At 37.8% G+C, this 26,378-nt stretch overlaps 1 protein-coding gene across 1 annotated transcript; it reads left to right on the forward strand.

The window, feature by feature from the left end:
- Nucleotides 1-26,378, forward strand: LCP2 (lymphocyte cytosolic protein 2 (SH2 domain containing leukocyte protein of 76kDa)). The gene is made up of 21 exons (XM_008950387.1): nt 1-78; nt 3,156-3,218; nt 6,828-6,874; nt 10,133-10,198; nt 11,091-11,122; nt 12,607-12,641; nt 13,581-13,779; nt 14,474-14,574; nt 15,811-15,880; nt 16,092-16,175; nt 16,972-16,997; nt 17,089-17,108; nt 17,215-17,319; nt 18,247-18,277; nt 18,926-18,938; nt 19,941-20,061; nt 22,261-22,304; nt 23,170-23,273; nt 24,100-24,177; nt 25,242-25,397; nt 26,153-26,378. The coding sequence occupies exons 1-21, from the start codon at nt 1-3 to the stop codon at nt 26,273-26,275; spliced, it is 1,596 nt and encodes a 531-aa protein (XP_008948635.1). The 3' UTR covers nt 26,276-26,378.

Below are 26,378 nucleotides of genomic sequence, written 5' to 3' on the forward strand. Positions count from 1 at the left end.
ATGGATCTGCGAAACGTTCCCTACCGTTCAGACGTGGTTACGTGGAACCCAGATGACTTAGCAGAATATTTTAGGACGGTAAGATTAACTGTCTTTTGCCTTTGTACGATGGAGGAACAAAGTACTGGAACATTGCTAGTGCTAAATTTACATGGTTTTATAATGGGCAAAGCTTGCTGCAAAAGTAAAAGCTAACCCACTGACAGTTAAGAACCTGAGTTACACTGGCTAGTGAAATCTGTCATGGAATCTTGACAGTGTGTTTTAAACTGGGTGTAAAAGAAACCCAGGGCTTCTCAGAGAAAATGCATTCCCTACTGCAACTGTTGATATAACACATATCAATCGCTGTAGAAGTTTTTAATGTGTGAAGGTTACAAGTTTTCTAGTTGTTGCTCAGTGCTCATAAATGAGCCCCTGAATGTCTTTGCTATTCACAGCCATGAGAACCTAGCCAGGAACTCAACAGTTGTGGATACACAGACTCATAATTTTTTTTTTTTTAGGCTCAGCTGAAAAAAACATTTCTCCTTGTGTTTTGACTTCCCTATTCTAAAAGATCATGGTCAAAACTCAAGGCTCAAGATTACTAGCTACCCCTGCTTTTCTGTCCCTGTTAATTTTTCTAAAGTTACCTTGTATGACTAGCTAGGAACTTCTGTTTCTTTTGACATCTTTTTCACTTGTGACAATCCATAAATTTCATTTTCTAATGCAGAAGAGTTTCCACATTGAAGAAAAAACCATGTACAACCAAAAGAAGCATATACAGGAAAGGCAATACACGAATTCAGTGCCGATATATATCCTCTGCACAGCAATACTGACACTTTTCTAATTGCCCAGGAATGAGTAACTGAGCTAGTTTTACCAGAATTTTATTTCTGTGTTTTCTCTGTAAGTTGTTCATTTTTGACTTCACTTCAGAGTGCCTGCTCCAACTTGCTTGCATTTGCACACACTCTCCCAATATCCAAAAATGTTTGCCTGGAATTTAATGTTCAGATCTGTCAGAAGATTTGGGAAGATTTTCAAGTAATGCCAGCATAGCTGGTTTGTTTTCAAGTGAGGCATTGGACAAGACTTGTAAAACTTGGAACAGTTTGGGCTTCGTTTTGAAATCATGCAAAATTTATTGTTTCAGTGGTTCCTATAGCTCTGTGAAAGTTTTATTTGGGGAGTTGAGGCAAGTTTGATACTAGAATGAAAAAACATCTAATAAAGACGAACAGATCAAACATGAAATCTATGTCTACCAAATGTCTGGAAAAGTGCAACTGCCAACTACTTACACACCTCTAATTTCTGAGTGCAGGGGTTAGTGGCACAGGAAATTGAAACCAAGAAATGGAGATGGAACAGATGAGATCATTATCAACAGGCAACTTCAGACAAGTATGAAAAATCTCACAACAGTGCTGCATGGTGGTTTGGATCACTATTTCCAAGAGTCTAAGAAGGGAAATAGCTTCCTGAGAGTTGATAATGATATTCTTAACAGTCATAAAAGGATGAACTGTAAGTTCTCTCATAACTGAATGGGCCCAGTTACATTAATTTTTCAGTACCTCCCCTCTACTGATCCAGACCGTCTTCAGGACAGAGATAATCTTGGTGTTACACTTCTGGGTATGTGAATAAGGACAAAAGCCCCTTAAAGTAATCTGAGAAATCTGTGTAGGACAATGTCAGCCTAAGTCAGCAAGTTCTGGGCCACTACCATAAGTGACCAGATCTTCTCCACAGATAAATTCATGCAGTTTCCTTCACACATATCATGAAAGATCAAATGTCACACTTTTGGAATGTTTTATTTGCATCTGACTAATATAGTTTGCCTGCAGCCATATGTTCAATGTCCAGGATTCAGGTCCAAGAGGGATAACCAAGTTTGTTTTTTTTTTTTTTTTTTTTCTTTTTTTTTTTTTTTTTTTCTTTTTTTCTTTTTCTTTTTCTTTTCTTTTTTTCTTCTCCTAAGCTAAGATGCTGGATGAGGCTCTGGGCAGCCTGATCTAGTGGGAGGTGTCCCTGCTCATGGCAGAGGGGTTGGTACTGGGTGATCCTTGTGGTTCCTTCCAACCCTGACAGATTCTGATCTGTTTTAGCAGAGGACTTTAAAGCCCTAATGGCTCAATGGTTGGACTTGATGATCTTAAAGGTCTCTTCCAACCTAAACAATTCTATGATTCTATAAGATAACTATGGGATGATTTTCAAAGGAAACTCACATTCAAATCTTCTCTCACATGAAGTGATTGTTCATGACACAGGGCAGTGGTAAGATTTTTGTCATCTGACTGCAAAACTTTCACTAACTGAAGTTACAGCCCGGACCAGAGCCATTCTTTTGTATTGAGGCTCCAAAAGGTCACTTGCTGTGCCTGATCTTTGATCAACTTGAAACAGAAAAAATGCATTCTAGACAGACCAAAAATATAAACTGTGACCTCACATTATGCTGTTACTGTTATTATTATTTTTAAAATGTTAAGACATCCACTGAAAATATTTAAGAATCATATCTTGCTAAGAGTCATCTGGCTTTCTTTTTAGGTTTTTGTTTGTTTGTTTTCCCTAAGTCCTCCAAATTATTGTTAAATTTTTGCCTCATAGGACCAGGAGCTTTCTTCTTTTATCCATATGATCATCTAAAATACATGTCCCTGTCCTAGATACTACTGTAAAACAATGTTATGGAAAAGCTTTCCAAATATTGTAGATAATTTCCAGGATAAACAACATTTCCATCCAAAAAAAGAAGTTTTTCAATCACAATTAATTCATGTACTGAAGTCAGGACTTCAGTATTCCAAGATATTAAGGTTTATTTTGCTGTACTTCCTGTTTTCCGCAACTGTTCATCCCAGTCAGTACCACACTTATCAAATTTCCAAATATTTCTTTGGGCCAGGCAACTATGAGGTGTTTTTTAAATGTGAGAAATTACATGCTCCTAAATGGATGAAAAACTTCAAGTCCACTGAAGAACCTTTGTCTTGAAAATCCATGGTTACAGATCAAAATGAGTAATTTAGACATGCTCTAGCATACAAAAGGGTAACTTGAAGCATCCACTCAACGCTAGCCATATGTCTAAGTGTCTTAATCCAGTCTTATAATTAAGGGTGCAATAATTATCTTCTTTTCATTGACAGTTAAAGTATAAGGACTGTGAGAAAGTTGTGAGAAAGCACAGCATAAATGGACAAAGGTTTTTGGTAAGTAGAGCTGTAAAAATCCAACCAAGTGTTTGCTTTGACTCCTTATTTTGCACTGGCAGATGCAAAGCACTTATCTTGCAGATGCTTATTGAGGTACAAACAGGAGAAGAAAAAGCCTTTGCTAAAATCAGCCATACATCTTGCTTTAAATGTGGAATGCTGTGAACTCAAGCATGCTGTTTGATATTCATGTGTTTTAGTACTTTATAAACTGACAGGGAAATTTTAAAACCACAATCTTGTCTTGAATTCATCTCTTCCTCCATAGGAAGTGATTGTTTTCAAATACCAACTACAGAAAAATTACATTTATTAATCGTCCTCTCCTACTAAAGAAGACACAGACCTGGCCAGAATGACTGGCCTTCTACTGTAATCACTATTTCATGCCTCTACAATTAAAATTAGATTTATTCTGAAGCAATACACAAAATCAGTGAACTTTTAAAGCACCAAACAAGTAAGGGAAGTCCCAGTGGGTTTAAATGAACATTGCTCCTGGCTTCAACAACTTTGCTTAACTGTTTTGAAAAACTGCTCTTTTCAGGTCTTAAACACACACCCATTAGGATACGTAAGGGCTTCTTCTATTATTTCGTTTTACTTTTATTTTATTTCTCTATAGTAACTAGCCTAATTTTCCCCAAAGTAGTAATTTTGATCACTTGTGTAACTAGTTTTAGTGGGGAAATGTTTGCATAGCTCTCCTAGACCCTTCTTATGTTTTATGTACTTGTCCTAAGGAATCAAATTTGTTGACATTTCATTGAAATGCAACACAGTTTTCAGACACGTTTTGTAGGAACAGGACATCACATCTCCCTCCTACTGGGTGGAGTCAGAATTATTCACAAGTGTGTCACAGGATTTGTCTGACTTATCACTAAGAGACTGTCCTTAGCTCAAGCACTAAGGATCTGGGGATGGACTGGGAGTTCTGGCTCTGGAAATGTTATGAAATTCTGGAATTTTGTGAGGCACAAATAAAGCAATACCTATGTGATTTTTTTATTTTTTTATTTTTTTAATTTCTTTATTATTTCCAGACTCTTCTGTAAATGCATAGCTGAGTGTACATAATTTCTTCAGAGGCATCTTGGTAGATTCAAGACATGTTTTTCTGTTAAGTGAGCAAGAAGCTGCTCACACCTGCTGAGACTTTTTTTAAGCTTTTGACCTACTTGTCAATTGTAGAATGCTAAAAGGCTCACCTCTTAAAGAGAACAACAAAAGGAGACTTTAATGGAATACACTAGAGTATGACGCAGTCTTGGAAAAAATTCCTCTGTGTATGGATGTTTTTTCTAAGAAATATCTTTTTTTATGTTTTGTAAGTTATTGGAAACTGCTAAATTGCATTTGCACACAAGAAACTGTTGAGACAGAGTTTGCAGGTTTTGTATCTATTGTCAGATCTGTACAGTAAACCTGACTGTAAAAATATTGCTGTTTTATTTATCAGAATAACATCCTAGTTTTCAAGTCAGGTTTCTGTTATCTACTGGCTACCACAAGGAAACTGAAGTTCAGATGTAGTGGGAATAAAACCAGAGGGATTCCATGTAACTTATTCTAATAAAAATCCCTAATATTTTAAGTGGCAACATCACCTTTTTATAAGAGTTCAAATCAATAATACTTGTCAGCTTTATTGCCAGAATTCCAGAGAGAAGCTTAGAAAGTCTTCACAAAAAATTACAATTCTTCAGTAAATCCTGCAGGACATTTCTATAAGTGGAGTATTTTTTATTCCTGTGTTTTACTCCTGTGAGTACTCCCAGAGGCAAAACAGTGCTGGAAAACACAGACAGGATTTGCTCCATCCTGAAAATCATTGATAGCTTTGTGAACCAATTATTGTTGGTAGTAAGAAAGATAGAAAGAACCAGACTATTATCTGTGTTCCAAAGAGAGTTTCTGAAGCTTGTGATTAACTGGACAAAAGACTTTCCCAAAGGTTTTCATAATACACTAATCTGTCCTGAACTTGGAGTTGATCGTGTAGGAACAAGAGGAGGGGTTGATTCTCTCTGCAGGACATCAGTAAAGCTCTGAAGATTTAGCACATCCTAGCTCAGGTCAGGAATAATCTGCAATCTAATTGCTAAATTATGGTTGAAGGGGAAAGAAACACTCTACTCCCATCCCAGTTTCTAGAAAGTTTTTTGTTAGGCTGCCAAAGCTGCTCTTAAATCCCAGGAGCTTTCAGCTACTTAACCAGTTGTACCTGTGATTTTTCACATACTGTGATGTTACAGTTAAGATTCTTAGCACAAAACTCCAGCACGCTGTTTTAAAATAACCAGTTTTATCCTGAAACTCTGCAATCATGCATAACTATGCAGATGTAAAGAAATTCAGTATATCTAGCTTCTGAAGTCGCTTAAAAATCATATTTTTAAACTCTACTAAAAAGCTGTGAAACAAATCAGAATCTATGGTACAAGCTTGCCTTCCCTGCCAGGAACAGCCCTTTACAAAGGCCATGTCATTGCACATTGTCTTAAAACTACAAGTGTTTAAGAGAGCATTTGAAATATTCTGTCCTTCTATATTTATTGAGAAGCAAAATTCCAAAATTACCAGAAAGAATGGCTCTGGTGCTGCTTGCAAGCAGAGCATGCATGTTCTGTTGAGCTCACACTATAAGCAGTATCGCAGGATATTACCAGGGTGTAGCTCTCTGTTAATGGTTTTGACACGGTCCACTGAGATGAATTATAATATCTTAAGACTTCGTTAAGCACAAATACACACAGGATAGGTTTTCTGTGTTCTAGGTGATGGGACTGTACAATGAAAAGCAATATCCAGAAAGCAAGAGAAGGAAAAGAGAGAGAAAACAAAAAAAAAAAGGACTTAAAGATAGTTCTGGAATGTTTTTGTTCACTGTCTATTCACCTGAGTTAGCTTAAGTATCTGACAATCGCTAGGGAGAAAGCTGTCACAGTAGGGGGTGTGATATCCAATTCTTTTGAGAAACAGAGCAGGGATGGGTTTTAATTGTGCCTGTAAGACAAAGTGAGAACATTAATGAAGACTTGGTTTATAACACAAATCAGGAAAACAAATGACCTGATTTTAACTGTGTGCAGATTCCCATTAATTTGAAATTAAGCCTGGAAGAATAGCTCATCTGCTGGAGAGTTTACCCAACTCTCATCTGTTAAAAGGTGGTTGAAGATTTTACTTTTCCTTACAGAACTTTTTGAAAACCCATCATTAAAACATTCTAGCTAGGGAAGGACTTCTCTATGACGTTATATGTGACATTATTTGCCTTATATATTTTGTTGTAGTCTGTGTGTAAACAAATGCATGTGAGGCTTATTAACCTCCTAGCTAGTTTAATACAACTGGTAGCAATACTAACCAAAAACCAACATCCAGCAACACAGAAAAAAATTATAGAGAGGATTTTTTCTGGGATTGGGTTCACTTATTGTAGGGGCCATGGAATGGGTAGGCTCTTACCTTGCATTAATTTTCTGTGCACTTTATACTCAGCTGAAACTTCATGCCACATTTTTGAATATGCAAATTTCTGTAAGTCACAGGGTGTTCTATGGACAGTTTTGTGATGTATACCATATGTTTGCTTTTCAGAACATGTCTGAAAATGATATTCAGAAATTTCCCAAACTCAGAGTGCCGTAAGTAAAGCCAAACAAATTTAACATTAAAAATTCTCTTAGGTACATATACAACAGTTGAGCAGTTCAAGCTAAGGAGATGAACATAAATCAGTATAGAATAATTGATTCAGCATTAAATACCTTTCCTTAGCTCCTGTGAAAAAGGCCTTGAAAAAGATGTGAATTTATCTGAATAGCTTTCATAGAAGTTAGAAAGAAACTCTAGCAGAAAGGAAACAGCCTTTTCTAGTCAGATCTTTTCGGTTTCTTAGCAAGAAGAGAACTTGGAATCAAGAGCTTTAAAGGAAGTGTGAAGCTTGGTGCACAACTTGAAGTACTGAATAAATAAGTAAATTAATAAATATGAATACAAGTTCTGAAACTAATGTCCTTGCTCTCAGCTTTCTCCACATTTACAAAGAGGGAAACAATTCACTAGAATATTGTGAATATACATGGAAAAAGGTTGATGTGACATGGGGTCCTCCATGTAATGCCACTGTTTGAAACAAGAATTTAGAGCTTTGGTACAAAAAAACCCCAACTGGTTGCCATTAAAAACTACCCAAACAAACAAAAGAAACCCATCAAAATACCGCCAACAGAATAAAATCGATGGGTAGAGGAACCTATCATTTTTTTAACAATAATTTTATTAATTCATAATCTCCATGCACACACCAAAATGGAAAGTGCTTGCTGTTGACTTTTGCAGAATACATTTATGCCTTACTTTGATATCACAATGCAAACCTCTCTCAGCAGATTTCTGCAAGCTGACATACACCTTAGCATATAATAGTTACAGTACCTGATATGTAGCAACAGTGCTAAAATTTGAACCTATTCTGTAAAATGCTGACTATAAATAGCAAGTGTCACAGCACTGGCCAGTGGAGTGAATAAAAAGCACATATACACCAGAAACTGTTCTTCAGTAGCTTTAGCAGGGTTGTGCTGACCTACACTTACTGAGAACAGAACCCAGCACTTGAAGCTAGACAAAGTTAGCAAACCACAGCCTACATCCACACAGACCTCCTGAGCTGTGTGTGTGGTTTTACTAAATATAAATGTTTGAGTAAATCTACTGAGCAGGTTGTGAATATAACTGTGGCATTACCTGGGGATGATACTGTGACTTTTACAAAAATCTTGAAGTGTCTAAGTAGGTAACATTTGTCATTATAAAGTAAGACAAGTAATTTCCTAAAACTAATTTAAAAACTCCTAAAATCTGCTGTCATTATTAACACAATTATTATTTTGAAAGTTAAAGTCCACTAGCCATGTTACAGTGGTACATCTTCATGAATCTTTTTTTTGCATTATTTTTAAATACCAAAAAAAAAAAAGGATTTAAACACTATTTTGAAAATTAAAAAACTTCATAAAACCTTTAAAACTCTCTATTAGAAGAGAGTAACTTCCTGGTCCTAGAGTACTTGACCTTCCATCTCTCTCACCCATATTAAGTCCTTTATCCTAGTGCAGGTAGAATGGATTCTACTCACAACAACAATATCTTCAGTGGGGTGAACAAAAGCCAGTTTTGGAGTACTGCTTTGGGGCTTGGTTGTGTCTAAGCTTTTTTTAATTTTTTTTTCTACTTCCTGCCCATTTTAAGCTCACCGTCTGGTGGAGGAGGTAGAAAGAAAAAGAGAGGTCTGAGTAACATTTTCTGCAAGTGCTGTTGCCTTATCCTGTCCTATCATCCACTCCCACAGCTCAGAAAGCAGTGTGGTTTGGGTACTTCCTTCCTCACATGGCTACAGACTCAGCTGCTCCATGCACTGATCTCCTGTCACAACGTTGCTTGTAAAGTGTTAACCTTCTAAACTTTGCTTTCTTCTAGTAACCTCTCTGAGCCACTGGTTTGAAGCATTTCAAATAAACTTGAAGATTAGATGCATTTTAAGCAGCAAATGTTTAAATTTTTGGCAGCAAGACAAGAGGAGTAAAGTTTTCTTTTCAGTTTTCCCTCAAAACCCAGTTGGTGTAACTCCTCAGCAGCCAGCCCAGGTTTAGTCCAGAGAGCTTCCAAACGTTCAAGTTTCAGTCATACCCACAGTCTGAACTAAGAGGATTATTAGCTTTAAAATCAGTGATCTCCATTTTACCTCTGTAGTTGAAAATAAACACAATATCATGAAAGATCCTTCCTCTACCTCTTCTACAACGAAAAATAAGCCACACACAAGTTCCATAATCCACTTCTCAACCAGAGCACTGATACATGCAGTGCACCACTGACCCCAGAACATTTCCTGATGTTTCACAAGAAACTGATTGTTCACACAGCAGCTTCCTTAGCACCTGGAGCAGAAGGAAATTACTTGTGCAGAGAACTGATAATTGCATGGGAAAGAAGGAGAGCAGGAGGATTCCCGTGTCTATAACTTGACATTTTTCTTGCTTTAGACAATTTGCTTGGGTAACAATGTCAGATGTAGACAGCTATAAATCCCTCTTAAATAACTAACGTTAATTTGTGCATGTGCTTATTTCAAAAGAAACAAGTATGACAATATTTGCTTCAAAACAGAAAATTGCTAAAAACAAAAAATATCCTTCCTCTACCTTTCTATTTTCAGACTTGGATCCTTGAGTATGTATCCTTAACTTCAAATTACCCATCTTCATCCTTCTCAGACAGTGTGGCCGTATTGATCTGAAATCACTTGCTCTCTGATACTTGCTGACAGTCTGATCTGTCTCCATTGCACTTTCCATAATCAGACAGAGCAACCCCATTCCATGAATTTATCTTTTAATCTGAATTACAGTAAGATAAACATTAGGAAAGTAGTAAGGACAAGAGGAGGGACATAACATTAAAAGAAAGATTTTTAGCATGGTTTAGGATTAAAAAAAAAAATAGCATGGGTTTGTTGGTTTTTTTGCACTATTAGATTGCTTGAAAGCTTGTCTTCCTCAAGTCCTAGCCCAGGGGTTAATGCAATTGCCATTATTTAAAGCAGTGTTCTACTGCGTGATGACTGCCACACCCAAAGTTTCAACAGCTTGCTGGGTTTCACGTTTATTTTTAAACTTAATCCAACAATATTGGTTCTTAACTGTGTAAAAATAGCCTAGTTTGCCATTGGATATGCTATAGTGCAACTTTGCAGTAAGATGATAAATCCAGTATTCTTACCACATGGTAAGAATTACCAGATGAAATTTAGTAAATATCAAGGGAAAGCAGTGAAGAAAATGGCTGACGAGTTTCAAGGAGGCTTTTTTAAAAACTATTTTCATGTTTCTTTTTAATAGAATTGTGAGTAAATTAAGTCAAGAAATAAACCGAAATGAAGGGAGGCTATCTTTCTTGCCAAAATGGTAAGTAAACCCATTCAGCTTTCTTCTTCAAGGCTTTCAGGTACATCTTTTCTGGATGACTTTTCAATTTGATCAATAATATCTGTATCAATAGGACAGCCTGAAAATTATATAAAATAAAACTCTGTTTTGCTAATGCTAACCTTTAAGAACAGCAAAGCCTTGAGCCCATGAACACCCTTGATAGTTCTGCTATGTCTCAAACCAACTAATACAAATTTCTTACCGTTTTCCATCCAAGTAAATGAATCTTTAGGAATGCTATAAAGCTGAGGCATTTATTATGACTTTAATAAATCATTAATGCATTTCACAGCCCTATACGTTGTTATGCATCTTAATACTTTATAAGTTATCATGGAATAGAATATTCTTATAAAAGAGCAAAAATTGCAAGAACATTGCACAAGAAAAGAGCAATTTATAGTCAGGTAAGATGAAAATTTTAGTCTACATAATACAGGTTTACATCATCTGATAACATGGGTTTACACTTTTGCATTAACTGGGTTTCAAAACTAGAAATGAAAACCATAAAAATATTTATCTACCCCACAAATATTTATGAATTTGACTTTCAGCAGCTTGAATGGAAGTAATAAAGAAAGATTCTATTCTCAGGGCTGGGGCCTCTGGTAAGTTTATTTACCAAGTCCCCTTGTTTCTAAACACTCAAATCACCGCCTTGAATTTTTTTCAAGGCTGTTTAGCTTACATTAGGATCCTGTATGTCAGATATGAAGTATTTTGGCATTTTGGGCAGAGGTAAACCCTTCTATATAAACGTCATTCTACTGCTAAAGCTACTGTCTTTATTGGCAACAGATTTTAGTATGCTTCAAACAATTAAGAATTGCAAATGGAAGAAACTATTTTTGTATCTTTGTTATAGGGGCCAAACACAAAAATCGCCTGAAAATCCAGGTAAGTGTGCAGTGGCAGACAGTTTCTAACAACAAAAAGGTTTTAGAAGTATTAAAATACTAAGTTAATCCTTGCAGGGCAGAGCAATGCAGGATTGTGTGAAACCCAAAACAACAAAGAGGAGTTGAGATCACAAAGTTGTTGCAAAAGGGATAAAGAGTAGTTATAGGAGACCAAATAAGAAAAAATATTTTTAAAATAGAAAAAGATGGAAGGTGTTCTGCCAATGACCAGGCCCAACAAAAATGATACCACAAGCAGGAAGAGAAACCAATACACAGACTGTATTGTAAGCAAGAAGGACATTCCATGAATGATCACCGGGGGTACAAACAAGTCAATCAGCTGGTACATAATTGATGCCACCCCCAACGATCCCACCAAAGATGTGACTTGGCCCACAACAGGTGGTACAAACAGTGAACCGAGGTTGCCCACAGTTGGCATGGGAAAGAGCCAAACCAGCAAGCTGAACACATAAGAGAAAGGTGCCCACATGGCGACTCTCACCCAATCGGCCCGCATTCACAAAGGCCTAAACAGACTGGGGCCCAGCTCCAGGGAGAGTCAGGAGGTCTGCCCTGAACCAGGAAGCTCTGTGGAGTGCACTCCACAGACAGACACTCCTGACTCCCTGCCAGTGGTCCCAGCTTTTATCCCCAAGCAGACACCTGACCTTTGTCAACTCACTGCAGGACCCCTGGGGCTCATTTCCCTTCTGGCTCTCCCTGCAGGGCCGGCCGCACCCTGGGGGGAAGCTATAAGGCAAACTCACCACCTCTGTATGAAGGGCTGTGGGAATCACCCATATGTCAACCTTAATTCGGGGCTCAAACTCCAGCATTTCAGAAGGCAAGAGCACAGACATTTCCATGAGCATCCCCAAACTGCCTTTCTTTAACCCATTACATAGTACCAGTGCTTATATATTTCTGTTCCAACGGCTCTGCCCCCTGCTCCTACTCCTAGCAGCACCCTATATTAAAGAAGTGAGCTTCTAGATGTCTGCTGTGTTCTGAAGTTTTATTTCAATTATTTTATGATGAAGGCACAAGCACTTAAATTGTCTGCAAGCTGCTGTGTTCCTCCAGTCCTGAAATGAAAACCAAACCACACCAAACCCCTTTTGATGTAAAAAATAAAATACTATGAAAAGAAGATATAAGAAGTCTGTGCTCATTCTGAAAGTATTCTACTTCAAACTGTATTTAGAACTGGAAGTGTAGGACACTCTTGAAGCAACAGCACACATAAAATCTCATAGGATAGTTATACTCTTTTTTGATAGTTTTGAATCAGGATGTGATTCATAGTACCCCTCATGACTGCCTGCCTGCCTTTGACAGACCTACCTTGTTCCTGTGACATAGGATTGTGGTTCAGAATGGACTTGGGATCTGCTTCATTGCTTTTGTCAAGTTATGTGTTGATTGTCTAAATGCTTGTACATGCTAAGAAGCCTGTGGTTATGCTTCTTTATGCAGGATACAGTCAAGAAGATGGGGGCTGGTCTTCTTTTGTGAGTATCAGTGTTAAGAAAACGTACTGGTTGAACGGATTATCTCTTCTGTAAGGTCTATCATTTCTTGCATTATTGACGTTGGGCAGCATGGATGGACCGAGCAGTGGCAGGGGCTGTGAGGATGAGGATAAAGAGAAGCAGAAGCGTGAATGGTTGGGGCGGCTACCTACAAATTCCTTCACTGAGAAAAAAGTCTCCTCCAGTAACACAAGACAGAGTCCTGTACCACTGCCTCAATGACCAGGGGGTTTTTAAAAACAGTGGCTATTAATTTTGCAGGAGACTTGCACATATAGCACACATGAGCTCTATGTCAGTACAGACCTACTCTGGGACTTTCATCCAAGATATCAATCACAAATCAAATATTCTTTTCTTGTAAACCTCATCAGACTGCACAGAAGATGTGTGCAATGACTGCTACCATATTTTCACGATGATCTTATTAGGTCCTGCAAGTTGTGTGAAGCTGTTTTTTTTCTGGTCAGTGGAGGGCATCAAGACCCATATCAAAGACCTCATTATCAAAAAGTTAGTTCCAGGCTGTAGAGTACAGACAAGAACAAATACCAACAGGCATTATCTGCTGCTCCAGTGTATTTCTAGGAAGCACTGAACTCTTTGGTGGTGCCTTGTCTGTTGCCATAAACAAAGGCACTGTGCATTTCAATATGTTATCCCCCTATCTTGACCTCCATTGCATTTACTGTTATAAATAACTGTTTCCTTTCTGAACCTGTTGGGCGCTGCATGTGTTAAGAAACTGCTGCCTCCTTTCCCTATTTTATTTCAACCAAGACTTTTTTCACTCAGACTGGTTGTAAAAACTTGCTATCCTCCAGAGTGAAAAATACCACAGGGAAAGGCCACAAGGAAATTTCACTCAAGTGTTTAGTATACTGTTAGAGCATCTATCCTTCAATGTACATTTGTCAGGATGAAGATGACGATTACGAAAGCCCTGATGATGACCAGGAAAAGGAAGATGAAGCTGACTATGAATCACCAACAGAGGAACCAGAGGAAGGAGAACACGACAGTGATGGCTATGAGCCACCTCCATCCAATAACGATGAAGCACACCACAACGTCATCTTTCCTGCCAAGTCACTTGCAAACAACACAGATTACATAGGTAATTACTAAAGATTAAGTGGTATGAATCATTTTTAAATTATATTTTCACACATTATCAGTCACATTTTAGGGGGCTGGTAATGGAATATAAAATGTTTTTTCCTTAAGTCAATAGTGTAGTTCATGAACAAGATTTAGTGACATGCATTTACAGCATCCTGGGGGCTTTATGACTTTTAAAGCTAAATTTTATACTTCAGACAAGCTCTGTCTGTTGGACTGAAGATTAGTTTTGCATGAAGTGTGCATTATTTGGCCTTTGGTCTGAATCTGTGTGAAGTTAAATATGTGCATACTGTATTAGCTTTATAGTGCAACCTTGAACAGAGCATGTTGTCGCAACACTGGCAAAAAAACTCTAGTGAAAACTGGGGAAAGAAAGAGATCAGCTTTCTCTGCCAGTCTTTTTTTTCTGTCAGATTCTTCAGCAGCCTGCAGGATTCAAATACAGGACCTCAAACCTGCCATTTAGACTGCTGCTTCACACAGCCACTGCACTGCAGCAAACAAACTGGCAGATGGAGTTACCTCACCATCAAAGAGGAGCCATTATATGCCAAAAAATGTCTTTATGCTATATTAACTTAAATATGCAGGTTATTGCAAGAGCTCTTTTTCCTAAAGATCTAATGACAATAAAATAGTCAAACTCAGTAGTTGTTTAGTTTGGAATTTGTTTTTTTTCCCTTTAGACAGACCTCCAACAACTAGATCATCACATCAGCCTCCAGTACCACCCCAGCGACCTGGCCCATCCCCAGTACCAGCCTCATTTGCAGGAAGAGGTGCTTCTGTATGTTCCCTTCTTGATATTTCACCTATTTCCTGTGTCAACGCATTCTTAGGAGTCCAGATGTAATGCCATTTTTATTCAGATAGTGTATGCAAAGGAAGAATTTCAAGATAGATTTGAACTCTGCTGCAAGTTGGCCATTTTTTCATGGGACGATTAAGTTTCATGGAGCAAACATATTGAATTATTTCACATTACTTGGGTTTTCCTTTCATGGGAAACTTGCACTCACTTGTGAATTCCTGTCCCATAAATAGTGATAGATTTATAATAGCTGCCTTTGTTTCCTTAGTGATATTTGTAAAAAGAAAAAAAAGGCTGTTTACAAGCTATACTTTGAGCAATTGTCCAACTGAATTAAGACCACATACAAATATACAGGATTGTATAGTGAGAACTCTGATGAACCATATTTGTTTCCTTTCTCTTTGGTACTGTGAATACTTCAAAACTGAAAGCTATTTTGCTGTTTTCAGCTGGCTCTATAGGTTCACTGTAGGCAAGAACATGTGTACATTAGACCTACCCATATACACAAGTAAAGGCAAATTTAGGATGTGATAGAGGAACTTTTGGTTTGATCCAGTGTCATAGTTGGTATATATAAACATACAGAACTCTTAAGTGTCACAAGCTGTCAAGACTGCTGTTCTAAGTTGCTGCTCTATTTGTTTTGGAATAAGAATGAACATCAGAAGGCATTTGTCTGGATTAATGTAGGTTTAGACACAAACGTGCATTGCAGCTGCTGACAAGACAATGCTTGACCCCAGTCACAAGGAATTGTCCTTTCTCCCCTGCCTCAGTCAGCAAGTCACTGACACAGAGTTAAGACAGATTTCTCAATGTCAAATTTACACCTGCTAATTTCAATACCAGTTTCCAAAACTAACACCTCTTGTGTCGAAGAGGCAAAGGTAAAACAGCATTGTTGAAGCTCCTGTTTCCTTCCTTTGACAATACACACGCCCTCCACAAAGACAACATGCCACTAGAGAATTCCTTCTGAGTTGAAGCAGATGGAGCCAATTCTGCATCTAACAAAACCTCAAGTATCTGAGGTCATATTTTCAGGAGTGTTAACAGCTCTTGTCCTTCCTGCCTTGAGCAGAGACCCATTCCTTGTGCTGTACCAGAGGCAAAGACTGGCAGGTGTGGTGTGGTGGGGTTGATATACTAAAATTAAAACAGAAAGGTAAAGACACGCTTTAACCACATGCAAAATATTTGTTTTAGCTGCCAGCTTTTCCTTCTCCACCAAGCAACAATGACTTGAGTAGAGACAGAAATATCAAGCCTTTGAAACGTAAGTACAGTTGCTTTCTTCTTTGAAAAGTTCTCCCCACAGGCTGTATAGCACTTCACTTTTGCTTGTGTTTCCTCAGTTCCACTTTCTTCTACTATTTACACAGAAGCCTCACTTGTTATTCTAAGAAGTAACACCAGTTCATGGCTATGCAAAATCAAGATATATTGACCTATACTAGCAAATCACCTTACAGAGCTTTTGTGTTTAGCCCCAGCTCCTTCCATAGACAGAAGCACAAAACCGACACTGGATCGCCTTGCTCCACCATTTGAAAGAGAAAGCCCAGTATCAGGTCAGTATTTGCTTATGCTAATATATGTGGTTTGGTTTTTTTAATTATTAAAAATCATCACTTTGACTATTATTCATGTCAAAGAACAAAGCTCAACCAAACAAATTGTAATCTAATCGCATACAAGGTGATCTGATTATGAATAAATAACATGAGCAGTACTTATAAAGTGAAAGAAAGTGCATCCAAAAAGTAGCAACCCTAGCTCAGGACTAGTTGTACAGAAAGACATTATGAGGTCTCTGTGCAGTAAAAGGTTAGATGTAACACTTAAGTGAATGGACAAGGAAATATTTAGTAGGTTAAAAGAGGAACTAACATTTGCATACAAAGCTAACGAATCTGCAAACACTGCTATATGTCATTTGTCACCCAGACTTAATGCTGAGAACTGAAAAAGCACAGGAAAAAAAAGGGCATTTGTTTCAGATCTGAGGACCATATTTCACACAGAATCTGAAGAGACTACTCTATGATTTTTATTTGTTATCTAAACACTTTCATCTATTATATAATGGCATCAAAATATCCAGTAATTTAAAGCTGAACCATAGAAAATATGATTCTAAAACCTGCCACTTTGAAAATATCTGAATTTAATTTGATAAAGAGATATAGCAATTTGGCCAGCTCTTGCAAAGCCAAAATATTTTTCTGGCTTACATGTCATTAGGCTGAGTCTTCAATCTGCAAAATTCACTTTCAATGATATTCAAAACTTGTTTGTTTAATAGTGAGTTTGTTTAATTATCTTAATTGTCATTTTTTTCTAAATGTAAGTCTTTACTCTTTTCAGGGAGGAAGCCAGGCTTGCCTGAAAAGGTAAGGTCTTTTTGTTTTCGTGCTTACTGATGGTTTTTACCTGTTTTGATACACTTACACATTCTCTTAACTATATCTTGTTGTTTTACAGCCTCTGACTTCACAGCTAAGGTAAGAGTTTTGCCTCTGGAAATGAGACTCTCAATGCCATCATTACCCACATATTTCCTAGTGAGCAGCTTTTTGCCTTTATTTCATCATCTTGCTCCTGCTTTAGATCCCTGGGGGAACAGCTAGCAATGATGCCAAAACCTCCTGTCCCACCAAGTGACAGATACGATAGAGGCAACCCACTTTCTCTAAGGAAGCAAACCCCTGTAAAGTAAGTGTTCATTTAATTCAAATTTAATAAAGCATAAATTTAACTTAATAAAAATATGGATAAGCAACACAGGATAGATATAATTTACTGCTCCTGTATGGCAGCAGAATCTGTGGGTATCCAGGTTGTGCTTTATGAATATGCATGGGGGGTGCTGTAAGCTGCAGGAACTGTCAATGCAGGAGAAACTCTCCCCAGTCATACCTGAAACAGCCGTTACGTGGGGCATGACTCACTTTTGATTTGCACAAAGAAATATATGATCCGTGTTTTTTACAGCAGATCAGGTTCTTGCTCTAGGGAACATTCTTTCAGGAGTTCTACTATTTTTTTTTTTTTTCCCCCCCTCATGTTAGAAAAAGAAAGCTTTACTTTCCTACCATTGATTTTACTAGCCTGTAAAACCCTATAGTAGCAAACAGTGCTCTCTAGCAGACCTGGATCATTCTCTAGCATTTTGTAGACAACCTGTGGGCTGAGCAGTGTGTCACATCTTAAAACAAAACAAGAAAGTAATTGAGATCTGCTAATCAGCCAGGACAATTTATCAGAGAAATAGAAACTAGAAGGCTTATCATGTGCTCCAGCAATGTTGCTAAGTACAATAAATAAGTTAAAGACTTTATGTTTAATGTTTCCTCTTTGTTAAAACTTGGTTTAAGCCCTAATCTTATAAACAATTCATCAGACACTTTCCTTGTTGACAGAATCAAGATGGGCTAAGGACTAGTGTGACATCTTAGATTATAGCTGAACATTAGAATCTTAGATATGTTTATGAAGAAAAAAAAAAGTTTCTGCATTCATTTGGTCTGTAAAACTTACTATAAATTCATGCCTTAGTTGAAAATATAGCCCAATGCACACCAAGTGGATCAGTAATTTTCTACCTATGATTCATATTTTGTTTTCTCTGTTTCATTTCAGGCAGGTTTGGCCACCACACAAAAAAAATGGAGTAAGTATAGTCTCAAAGTAAATATTTAAAGGCATAGGGACTAAAATAAAATGAAGTACCTGTATAAATTCATAAGGTAAAAGGTAAATGTATTTCTTTTACCAATTACAATGAATACTCATGAATCTTTCATAGTCCATGGAGGTTTTTTGAACAGTTCTTTTATGTCAAGCTCTGTTTATTCCCTGAGTACTTCACCTCAGATAACAGGAAGAACATTTTTATGAGAAGTGATTTTGCTTACACAAGGCTTTGGGGGTTTGGTGTTTTTTGCTTTTTTTTTTTTTTTTTGCATAAGACGACCTGAGGATTTCACTTTCAGAAGACTCTGAGAGCTTACACTTACTGAAGGAACGAGGAAAGTTTACATTTGCTGAGAGTTTCTGACTACTTTGGATCAAGATCCATTATAGGACAAGTACATCACAGCTTATCTGGAAACAGTAGCTGCACCTCGATGCAAGAAATTTAAAAATTATTTGGTCTTGCATGAAGACAGAAAACCCAGCATTTTAGATGAAAGTGACAGTATAGATATTAGGGTCCTTGTCTACTCAAAATTCATTAACTTCCAGCTTTTTGCTTTCTAAAATATTCCCAAGAATTGTAATATGTGTTGCTAACTTTTATTTTCTTTTGGCTCCCCAGGAAGAAGAAGACAGTAAGTATTACTGCAGTGGTTTTTAAAACTTAAAGTCTTTCCTCATCTTATTTTTTTTTTCAAAAACAGTTCTTTCAAAGTCATTTAAACCAGTCAAGTAGTACCTTGACAGGCTGTAGAATGCTTATGAAGTACCTCATGCAGATGTATATATCAAAGCTGCAAAACCCAGGAAATCAGTAGCTAATGGCTTCCTTCACTCAGCCAGTTCTGAGACAGCAGGAGTTCTTTTTCTGAAACAGATTATATTTTAGAGATTTGTGATCTGCACACAGCACCAAACAGCTAGGCAGTTTTCCCAAAACATTCAGTCAAACCCTGCTGGTACCCATTTTCTGTGCAATGTTATTTACTCTAACAAACAGAGGCACAGCTTGTTTCATGTAATAATAACATTTATAAATTAATTCAGAATGCTGCCTCCTAAAATTAAGTTGGTGATGTGACTCCATAACAGAAGCAGAACATTTGGCTGAGTCTTTACAAACTGTCACTGCCTCTAAGACCCCATAAAGGTTAGGTCTAGCTAAGCCATGCAGAGCTCAGTTCATCTGTTCCCCTCATACCAGCAGCTGACGTCTGCAGAAAAAAGTGTTTTATTCTGTGCTGTTGTTTGTGATAATATCGGGGAAATCTGACAAAGGAATGAAGTTCAAAAGGTAACCTGAAACCCACTGTTTAGAAGAAATGGAGCTGAGAGCATATGATTACTTACCACCTTCAGCTCTACTGCAGGTACCAAATTGTGGTTTCTCCAGAATAGAAGTTTTTAAAATGTAAATGTTGCTCAAGCCGATTCAAGTTTGGTTTTAATTTTAATACTTAATTTTAAGTTCTCAGTTGATGACAGGAAAGAACTGGAGTATCAAGGACTTTCTATAGAATAGTTTACTCCATTGCATTTATCTAAAAAGCAGCAGTAACATGACAGCATTTCTTCATTCTGTCTCATTTAAGAATGTCTGATGTGAATTTTCAGTTTCCTTCTCTTCCTCTCCACAGCTGCACCCCAAAGACCAGTGCCACAGTTATCTTTGCCCCCATACAGCTCCAATACATTCCCATCTAAAGCTGTCAAGCTTCCACCTAAGCCAGGATCCAACAGTATACCTGGTGCAGAAAGGTTTGTTTCACCCATTATTGTATCATACCTTTTGAATCTTAATCTCTCTTCAATTTAGCAAATAGTTACATGTAGGTGGCCAGAGGGTTCTCAGGTGAATACAAGGTAACTACTTGAAGTAGCCCATTATTTTGTTTTTCAGCCTTCACTACATGCTAGTTTTTATTGTTCTTTCTATCAAGGTGAATCCTTCATATAATTGAAGCTCTGTATTCAGGGAAGCAGAGTACATCAGGCAACCAAGAAAAAAACATAAATCCCTCAGTTTTACATCAAAGAAGTATTTTAGGGTCTACATGGTACAAGGCTTCCATTCTTAAGACATCTTGCATTGCTTGCAGGTTGTATAAAATTGACAAGTCCTTTTGGGAAGGGCTCATCTTCTAAAAAACTATGCAGGATATAGGTGAAAGAAGATCTTCTTTAAAAGGATTCTGTACACTCTAGGAACCTAAGTGCTAGAGCTGCAACTACCGATTGCTTCAAAATTTAAAAGAACCCCACAAATTTAGTTGTCTGGAGTTGAAAGAATTTCACCACCCTTTTACTAAATTTTAGCTTAATGGTTGATAAATCATATTTAAAATTGTGAACCTTGGTACAGCTATGACTTTTTTTATAGCTTCAACTTCCAAATATTAGACTTTTACATCTTCATTTGCTAGATGGAAGAGCCCTTAATTAAATTTTGATTTCTGATGTAGTGTGCACAAGACTTAGCCTTTGATGAGTTAGTGGGCTCCTTGTCTAAGGCTGAAGCAAATTTTCTAAACTCTGTATTGTTTTAATGGCTCTTTGATGAATTTCTCCCATGCACCATCATCCTCTGGAACTGCTGACACCCCAGTAGAACAAACACTGCAGTAGCAATAACAAGGTCATATGCAAATAGAAATTATTTCTGTGAGAAATACTTCTGCTTGTATTCAGTGTTGCCAAATTTTGCTATAGCAGAAGCCCCCATGTGCCTGATTCTCTCCCATGAATCAAGGCATGATAAGGAGTTTTTGTTCTGCAAACTTAATTAACATATTCACTCCAGAGCACACAGGGAGTTTGTTCCCTACTAGATGGAGAAATGTAAAAAAAAAAAAAAATTTAAAAATTGAAGATGGAACACTTGATTTTAAGAAGATTTGGGTGTGGGTTCTGTAATCAGGCTATAGAGGGAAATTGTAGATTTTCTAACAAAAACCACATACATGAATGCAGGAGGGGAAGCAAAGGCATGTGGAAGGATTATGGTGCTGTAGAAATGAGTTCTGTGCCACTGTCAGCTCATAGCTCATGGAATCACAGAATGGTTGAGGTTGGCAGCGACCTCTGGAAGTCATCTGTTCTGCCCTCTGCTCAAGCAGGGTCACCTACAGCAGGTTGCCCAGCACCATGTCCAGATGGCTTTCAAATGTCTCTAGGAAGAGAGACTCCACAACCTTTCTCAGCAACCTGCTCCAGTACTCAGTTGCCCTCACAATAAGAAAGGGTTTCCTGATGTTCAGAGGGAACCTCTTGTGTTTTAGTTTGTGTCCACCACCTCCAGTCCTGTCATTGGGTGCACTGAAAAGAGCCTGGCTTTCCCTTCAGGTGTTTATATGCACTAAAAGGATCCCTCCTGAGCCTGCTCTTTTCCAGGCTAAACAGTCCCAGCTGCCTCAGCCTCTCCTCATATGTGAGATGCTCCAATCACTTATCATGTTATTGGACCTCCACTGGCCTCTTTCCAGTAGCTCCACAGTTGCAACATTAGCGATGAGAAACTGCAGTTTCATCAGCAATGTTATAGAAACCACAAGAAAAATTACTCTGTAAGTGGAATCTCTCTGAAACATCTAGCAAGCTGTTGCCTGTGCTTCCTGCCTTAGGGGATTAAAGCAGCCATTCCCTGGGAGAACTCGCCAAACTGAACTAGTTTTCTGCATTGATCCTGACTGAGAAGTCTTGGTGGCCTATTATTGATTCTTTATTCCCATATAGTGACCTTCATGTAAACTTAATGGTGGATATACCTAGGTGAAAAGAAGGGAAGAAAAAAAACAGCAGAAAGAGAGGGCTATCCTCATCCTACACAGGTCTCAGGAGGATCTCACATTCTGTGAAACAGGCACAAAGTCCAGACCAGTTCTTCAGAATACAGAGATGTTGTATAGCAGTATTGTATTTATGCTCACTACTTTTTTTTTTTTCTTTACACCGTGCTAGAAACCTGTCCTCAAGTGGCTCACTACCACCACGCTTACATCTAGGTATGGATCCTGCACTCGTGTTTGGTTTTTTTTTTTTTTTTTTTTTTTTTTGTACAAAAAATGACTGAAGGTTGAAAGGTCATTTCAATGTGGGTAATACAATCTTTTTTTTCCTGTTGGGGTTTCTGGCCAGATTGGGAACAGAAAACTGTCAAGTTCCTGAAAGGCCTCCTGTGTAACTTAGTCTGAATCTAAGACACTTTTTTTCCCATGAAGTTTGGGCTCACTGCCTAGTCAAACCATTGTCACAGCTTCATTTTTGTATCCCTTGCAATAGAGCTAATACTGCAGAGAGCTGAGCAATACTGTCTGCAAGTCACTGTCTCTTAGGAATCCTCTCCAAAAAGGGAAAAAACACTTTCCGTGTGAAATACACTGTGTATTTATCTTGTAATAAGAAGTAAAAATTAAAGGAAGCTTAGATATCTATTGCTTAGCAAGAGATTTTTCACCTATGGTAACAGCTGCCAGTGTCTCACAGGACGCTTTAGCTTCCACACACCACGAGGGCAAGGAACACAGAGATGTTACTTCCAACTGTCTCTATAGAAACCAGAGATGATCTCAGCTGAGTAATTGTGGGACAGAAGTTAAAAAAGATATAACCTCTATTTCAAGTTCATCTGATTTTAAGGAAACCTGAACTGCAAAAATTCAGTTCAAGTCCTTGTGCACCAGGGATGAATTTATGTAAAGAACCTGGTTCCCATCTGGTAGCTTAGAACTGATTTGAAATAAATTCAAAACGCCTTAGTATCAGAGTGATATAAGTTCTTCATGCTTTGTAAGATTGTACACGCTGTGTGCACACAGTTTAAATTATTGCCTGGTTTTAACATTTTTTTATATTTTTATATTTTTGAAGGTAACAACAGCAGGTCTCCTTCAAGAGGCGCAGCTGACCTAAGACCTCCGTTGCCGATTCCGAGCAGACAGGCTGCTCACCAGATAAACACAGAGGAGGAGGAGGTACAAAGCAGTACCACGACTAACCGTAACTTCTGAACGCAGCAAATTTTCTGATTTCAAAAGAACATTTCTCAAAGTTGTTTTTCTTGTTAGTAGTCACTGTCAGGATGTTAGTAGGCAGTAGTAGCTTTCAGTTTCCTTTTCTGTGTCAAACTTTAGTGCCTTATTTCGCCTTTGCCAATCAAAAAACAATAGCAAAACCCCAGTAAAACAAAATAAGAAAAAATCTTGTTTGCCGCACTACTTGTTTTGCACAGTTGTCTTCAACTAGCATTAAATATTGAGTTCTCCTTACATAAAACCTTGGTGAGTAACAAATTCATACCCTTTAAGTGCATTTTTTTTAAATACAAGTTTAGAGCAAACCACTCCTAGTGATAACACTGCTGGGCAACCATACATGGTATGTTCACAGGAAGTCTGCGTTATTGTCTCAGATGATAGTTTCAAAAATAAAAGAATTAAAAATAGACACCCAGAGAAACAAAATCAAAGATAGCATCCCAGGAAAAAAAAAAAAAAAAAAGCTTAAAAGCTAGCTTATACTGAAAATATTTGGAAATAACTGTTTACTGTTTCCCAGCTTACTTGCAGACATACTACAGCTAGGTCTGTAATATTTTTGTATTTATCCAAGTAAGCTAATGTTTTTACAATCATTTAGTGCCATTTACTGTACAGTAATATATACAAGCTTGTACCTTCAGAGAATCTGAAGAATCCCTCACATTCTAATTTCTCTCTACTTATTTGTATGTTGTTAACATCACAAGCTAATTCACTGACAGCTGACTTTCTCCTTTACCCTCTCTCACAAAAGCCACAGGACTCACTAAAGGATGAATGGTATGTTGCTTATGTTAGCCGGCCAGAAGCAGAAGCAGCTCTTCGAAAAATAAACAAGGTACTCCTTAAATCGACAGTGACTGTGACCATCTCCTAGTTGGATGTCCTTGCAGTCCTCTGGGAAGGGAGAAGGGAAATAACATGGCAAGGTTATAGCCCCAATATAGAGATGCTGAGTGAGGGATTCACCTTGAGTATCTCTACCTGTATAAAAGTTACACGTCAAGGCTGAACCAGGTGTGAAGGCTGCTGTATTCCATAGTCCAAGAGAACAAATTCTGCATCTCCAGAAGGCAGTTTCACCTTACCTCTCTTAGGAGTCACTTCTCTGGAAATAATTCTCTGTCACCAGTGAGGAATTTCTTGCAAATTCAAAGTTTTAGATAGCTTGAATTAGATGAGATAAACCTCACCTTTTTTCTAGGCTATATTTAGCAGTCAAATGAAGTACAGATTCAAATAGATTAAACCCAGGCCTTAAACGCAGGTGTGTGTGGAGACAAACCAAATGGTATCCATGGGAAATCTGCTTACTCTTCACAGCATATGCAATGAACTGAAGATGACACGTTCAGCATTTCAATGACTTGTACTAAGGCCCAGCTTATGAGATCACATTCATTGCCTTTAAGAAAGGGTGTTTTTAATGGAAGACTAGAAAATAGATCGGAAATGAAGAAATCAGTGATGAAATCTGAGACAATATCACTGCCTTTACCGAAATTACACAGACACTACTTTAGGCTATCTGTAAATAGATCACTTAGGAACCTTGACTGGCACTTACCAGAAATGAACCTCTCTTCTGGGTCAAGTGACATAAGGTTTGGCCTTTGATATTTTACTTCCTCCTTTGATGCCATCTCTCCCTCACAGAACACCATTCCTCCCTTCCCTAAAAATCTGCATTTGTATCAGACAGAAAAGTTTTAAGTAGCAAAGTGAAAGATAAAAGGTCTGAGAAATGACCTAAACTCTTTAAGTGTGGCTTCTCTTACCAGGAGGACAGAGATTTCAGAAACAAAAAAACAGTTAAAAGCATGAGTGCTCTAGTTAAGGTTGTTATGCTGATCTAACCCAGACTGACATTTATTTGTTATTTTTAATCTTTTCATCTTTCAGGATGGCACATTCTTGGTAAGAGACAGCTCAAGGAAAACAGCTACTCATCCATACGTACTGATGGTGTTGTACAGGGATAAAGTGTACAACATCCAGATTCGTTACCAGGAGCAAAATCACATCTATTTGTTAGGAACCGGCTTAAAAGGAAAAGAGGTACTATGTGCTTTTCACACTACTTCCTTCCAGCTCAAGGTGTCTCCTGTTTCATTCTTAAGTGTCAGGCCACTTAACCTGGCAGCTTTTTTACTCCAGTGGAATTCTGCTTATTGTCTCACAGTTGTTCCTGTTAGAATATGTTACTGCTGGAAGTCAAATCATATTCTCCTGTTTACACTCAGGGAATGAAGGGATAGCCTTAGAACACAGCTATTAGAAATCCATGGATCTCATTAGGGAATGTTTGTTTACCAGTAAGATACCAGATAAAAGAAATAAGCAGTTGAAAGCAAATCCAGATCTGTCAGCTTCACTGCTTTGCTCCCAGCCTGCTGGGAGTTTACTTCCATCCAGCAGCACTGTGCTGGATTGACTGGCACCGAACAGAGCGGCCAGTACACATACTGCAGTTCTGATTGAGCCAGAACTTGATGAGTTTATCAGCCAACTCTTTGAACTTCCACATGCAATCGTGATGTCAAGCAGAATGACAACATTATGTGCTAAACATGCCAAGACTGCACAAATTAATTATACAACCTTGCAGTAGGTTCTACACACACTAGATGAAAAGTTACTGAGCTACAGATTATGACAGAAATGAAAACAGCTGATCTGATACTATTTACTGGGCCTTATAAGACTGCTAAATATCTAGAGTTTAAAAAAAACCTTTTGGTCTTACTAATTACTAATAATGCTGACATTTGTGCCATAGCCTTCTCATTTTTTTTTTTTTTTCCATCCCACAGGATTTTTCTTCTGTAGCAGACATAATTGACTACTTCCAAAGAACACCTCTTCTTCTGATTGATGGAAAAGACAGAGGTTCAAGAAACCAGTGCATGTTAAAATACGCTGCAGGACGTATTTAAACGAGACTGTAATGAACAGCACATATAGTGTTGAAGCCTACTAAAGCCTGTAAACTTCAGAATGTTTCTTTTTTCAGCAAACTAAAAACATGAAGTCATTAAA

Source organism: Merops nubicus, unplaced genomic scaffold, assembly GCF_000691845.1.
Source record: "Merops nubicus isolate BGI_N331 unplaced genomic scaffold, ASM69184v1 scaffold14392, whole genome shotgun sequence".
NCBI lineage: Eukaryota > Metazoa > Chordata > Aves > Coraciiformes > Meropidae > Merops > Merops nubicus.

Coding starts and splice junctions, on each gene's coding strand:
- LCP2 (XM_008950387.1), top strand. CDS start 1: ATGGATCTGCGAAACGTTCCCTACCGTTCAGACGTGGTTACGTGGAAC. Junction 13,780..14,473: donor AAACAACACAGATTACATAG/GTAATTACTAAA, acceptor TTTTCCCTTTAG/ACAGACCTCCAACAACTAGA. Junction 16,998..17,088: donor AGCCAGGCTTGCCTGAAAAG/GTAAGGTCTTTT, acceptor GTTGTTTTACAG/CCTCTGACTTCACAGCTAAG.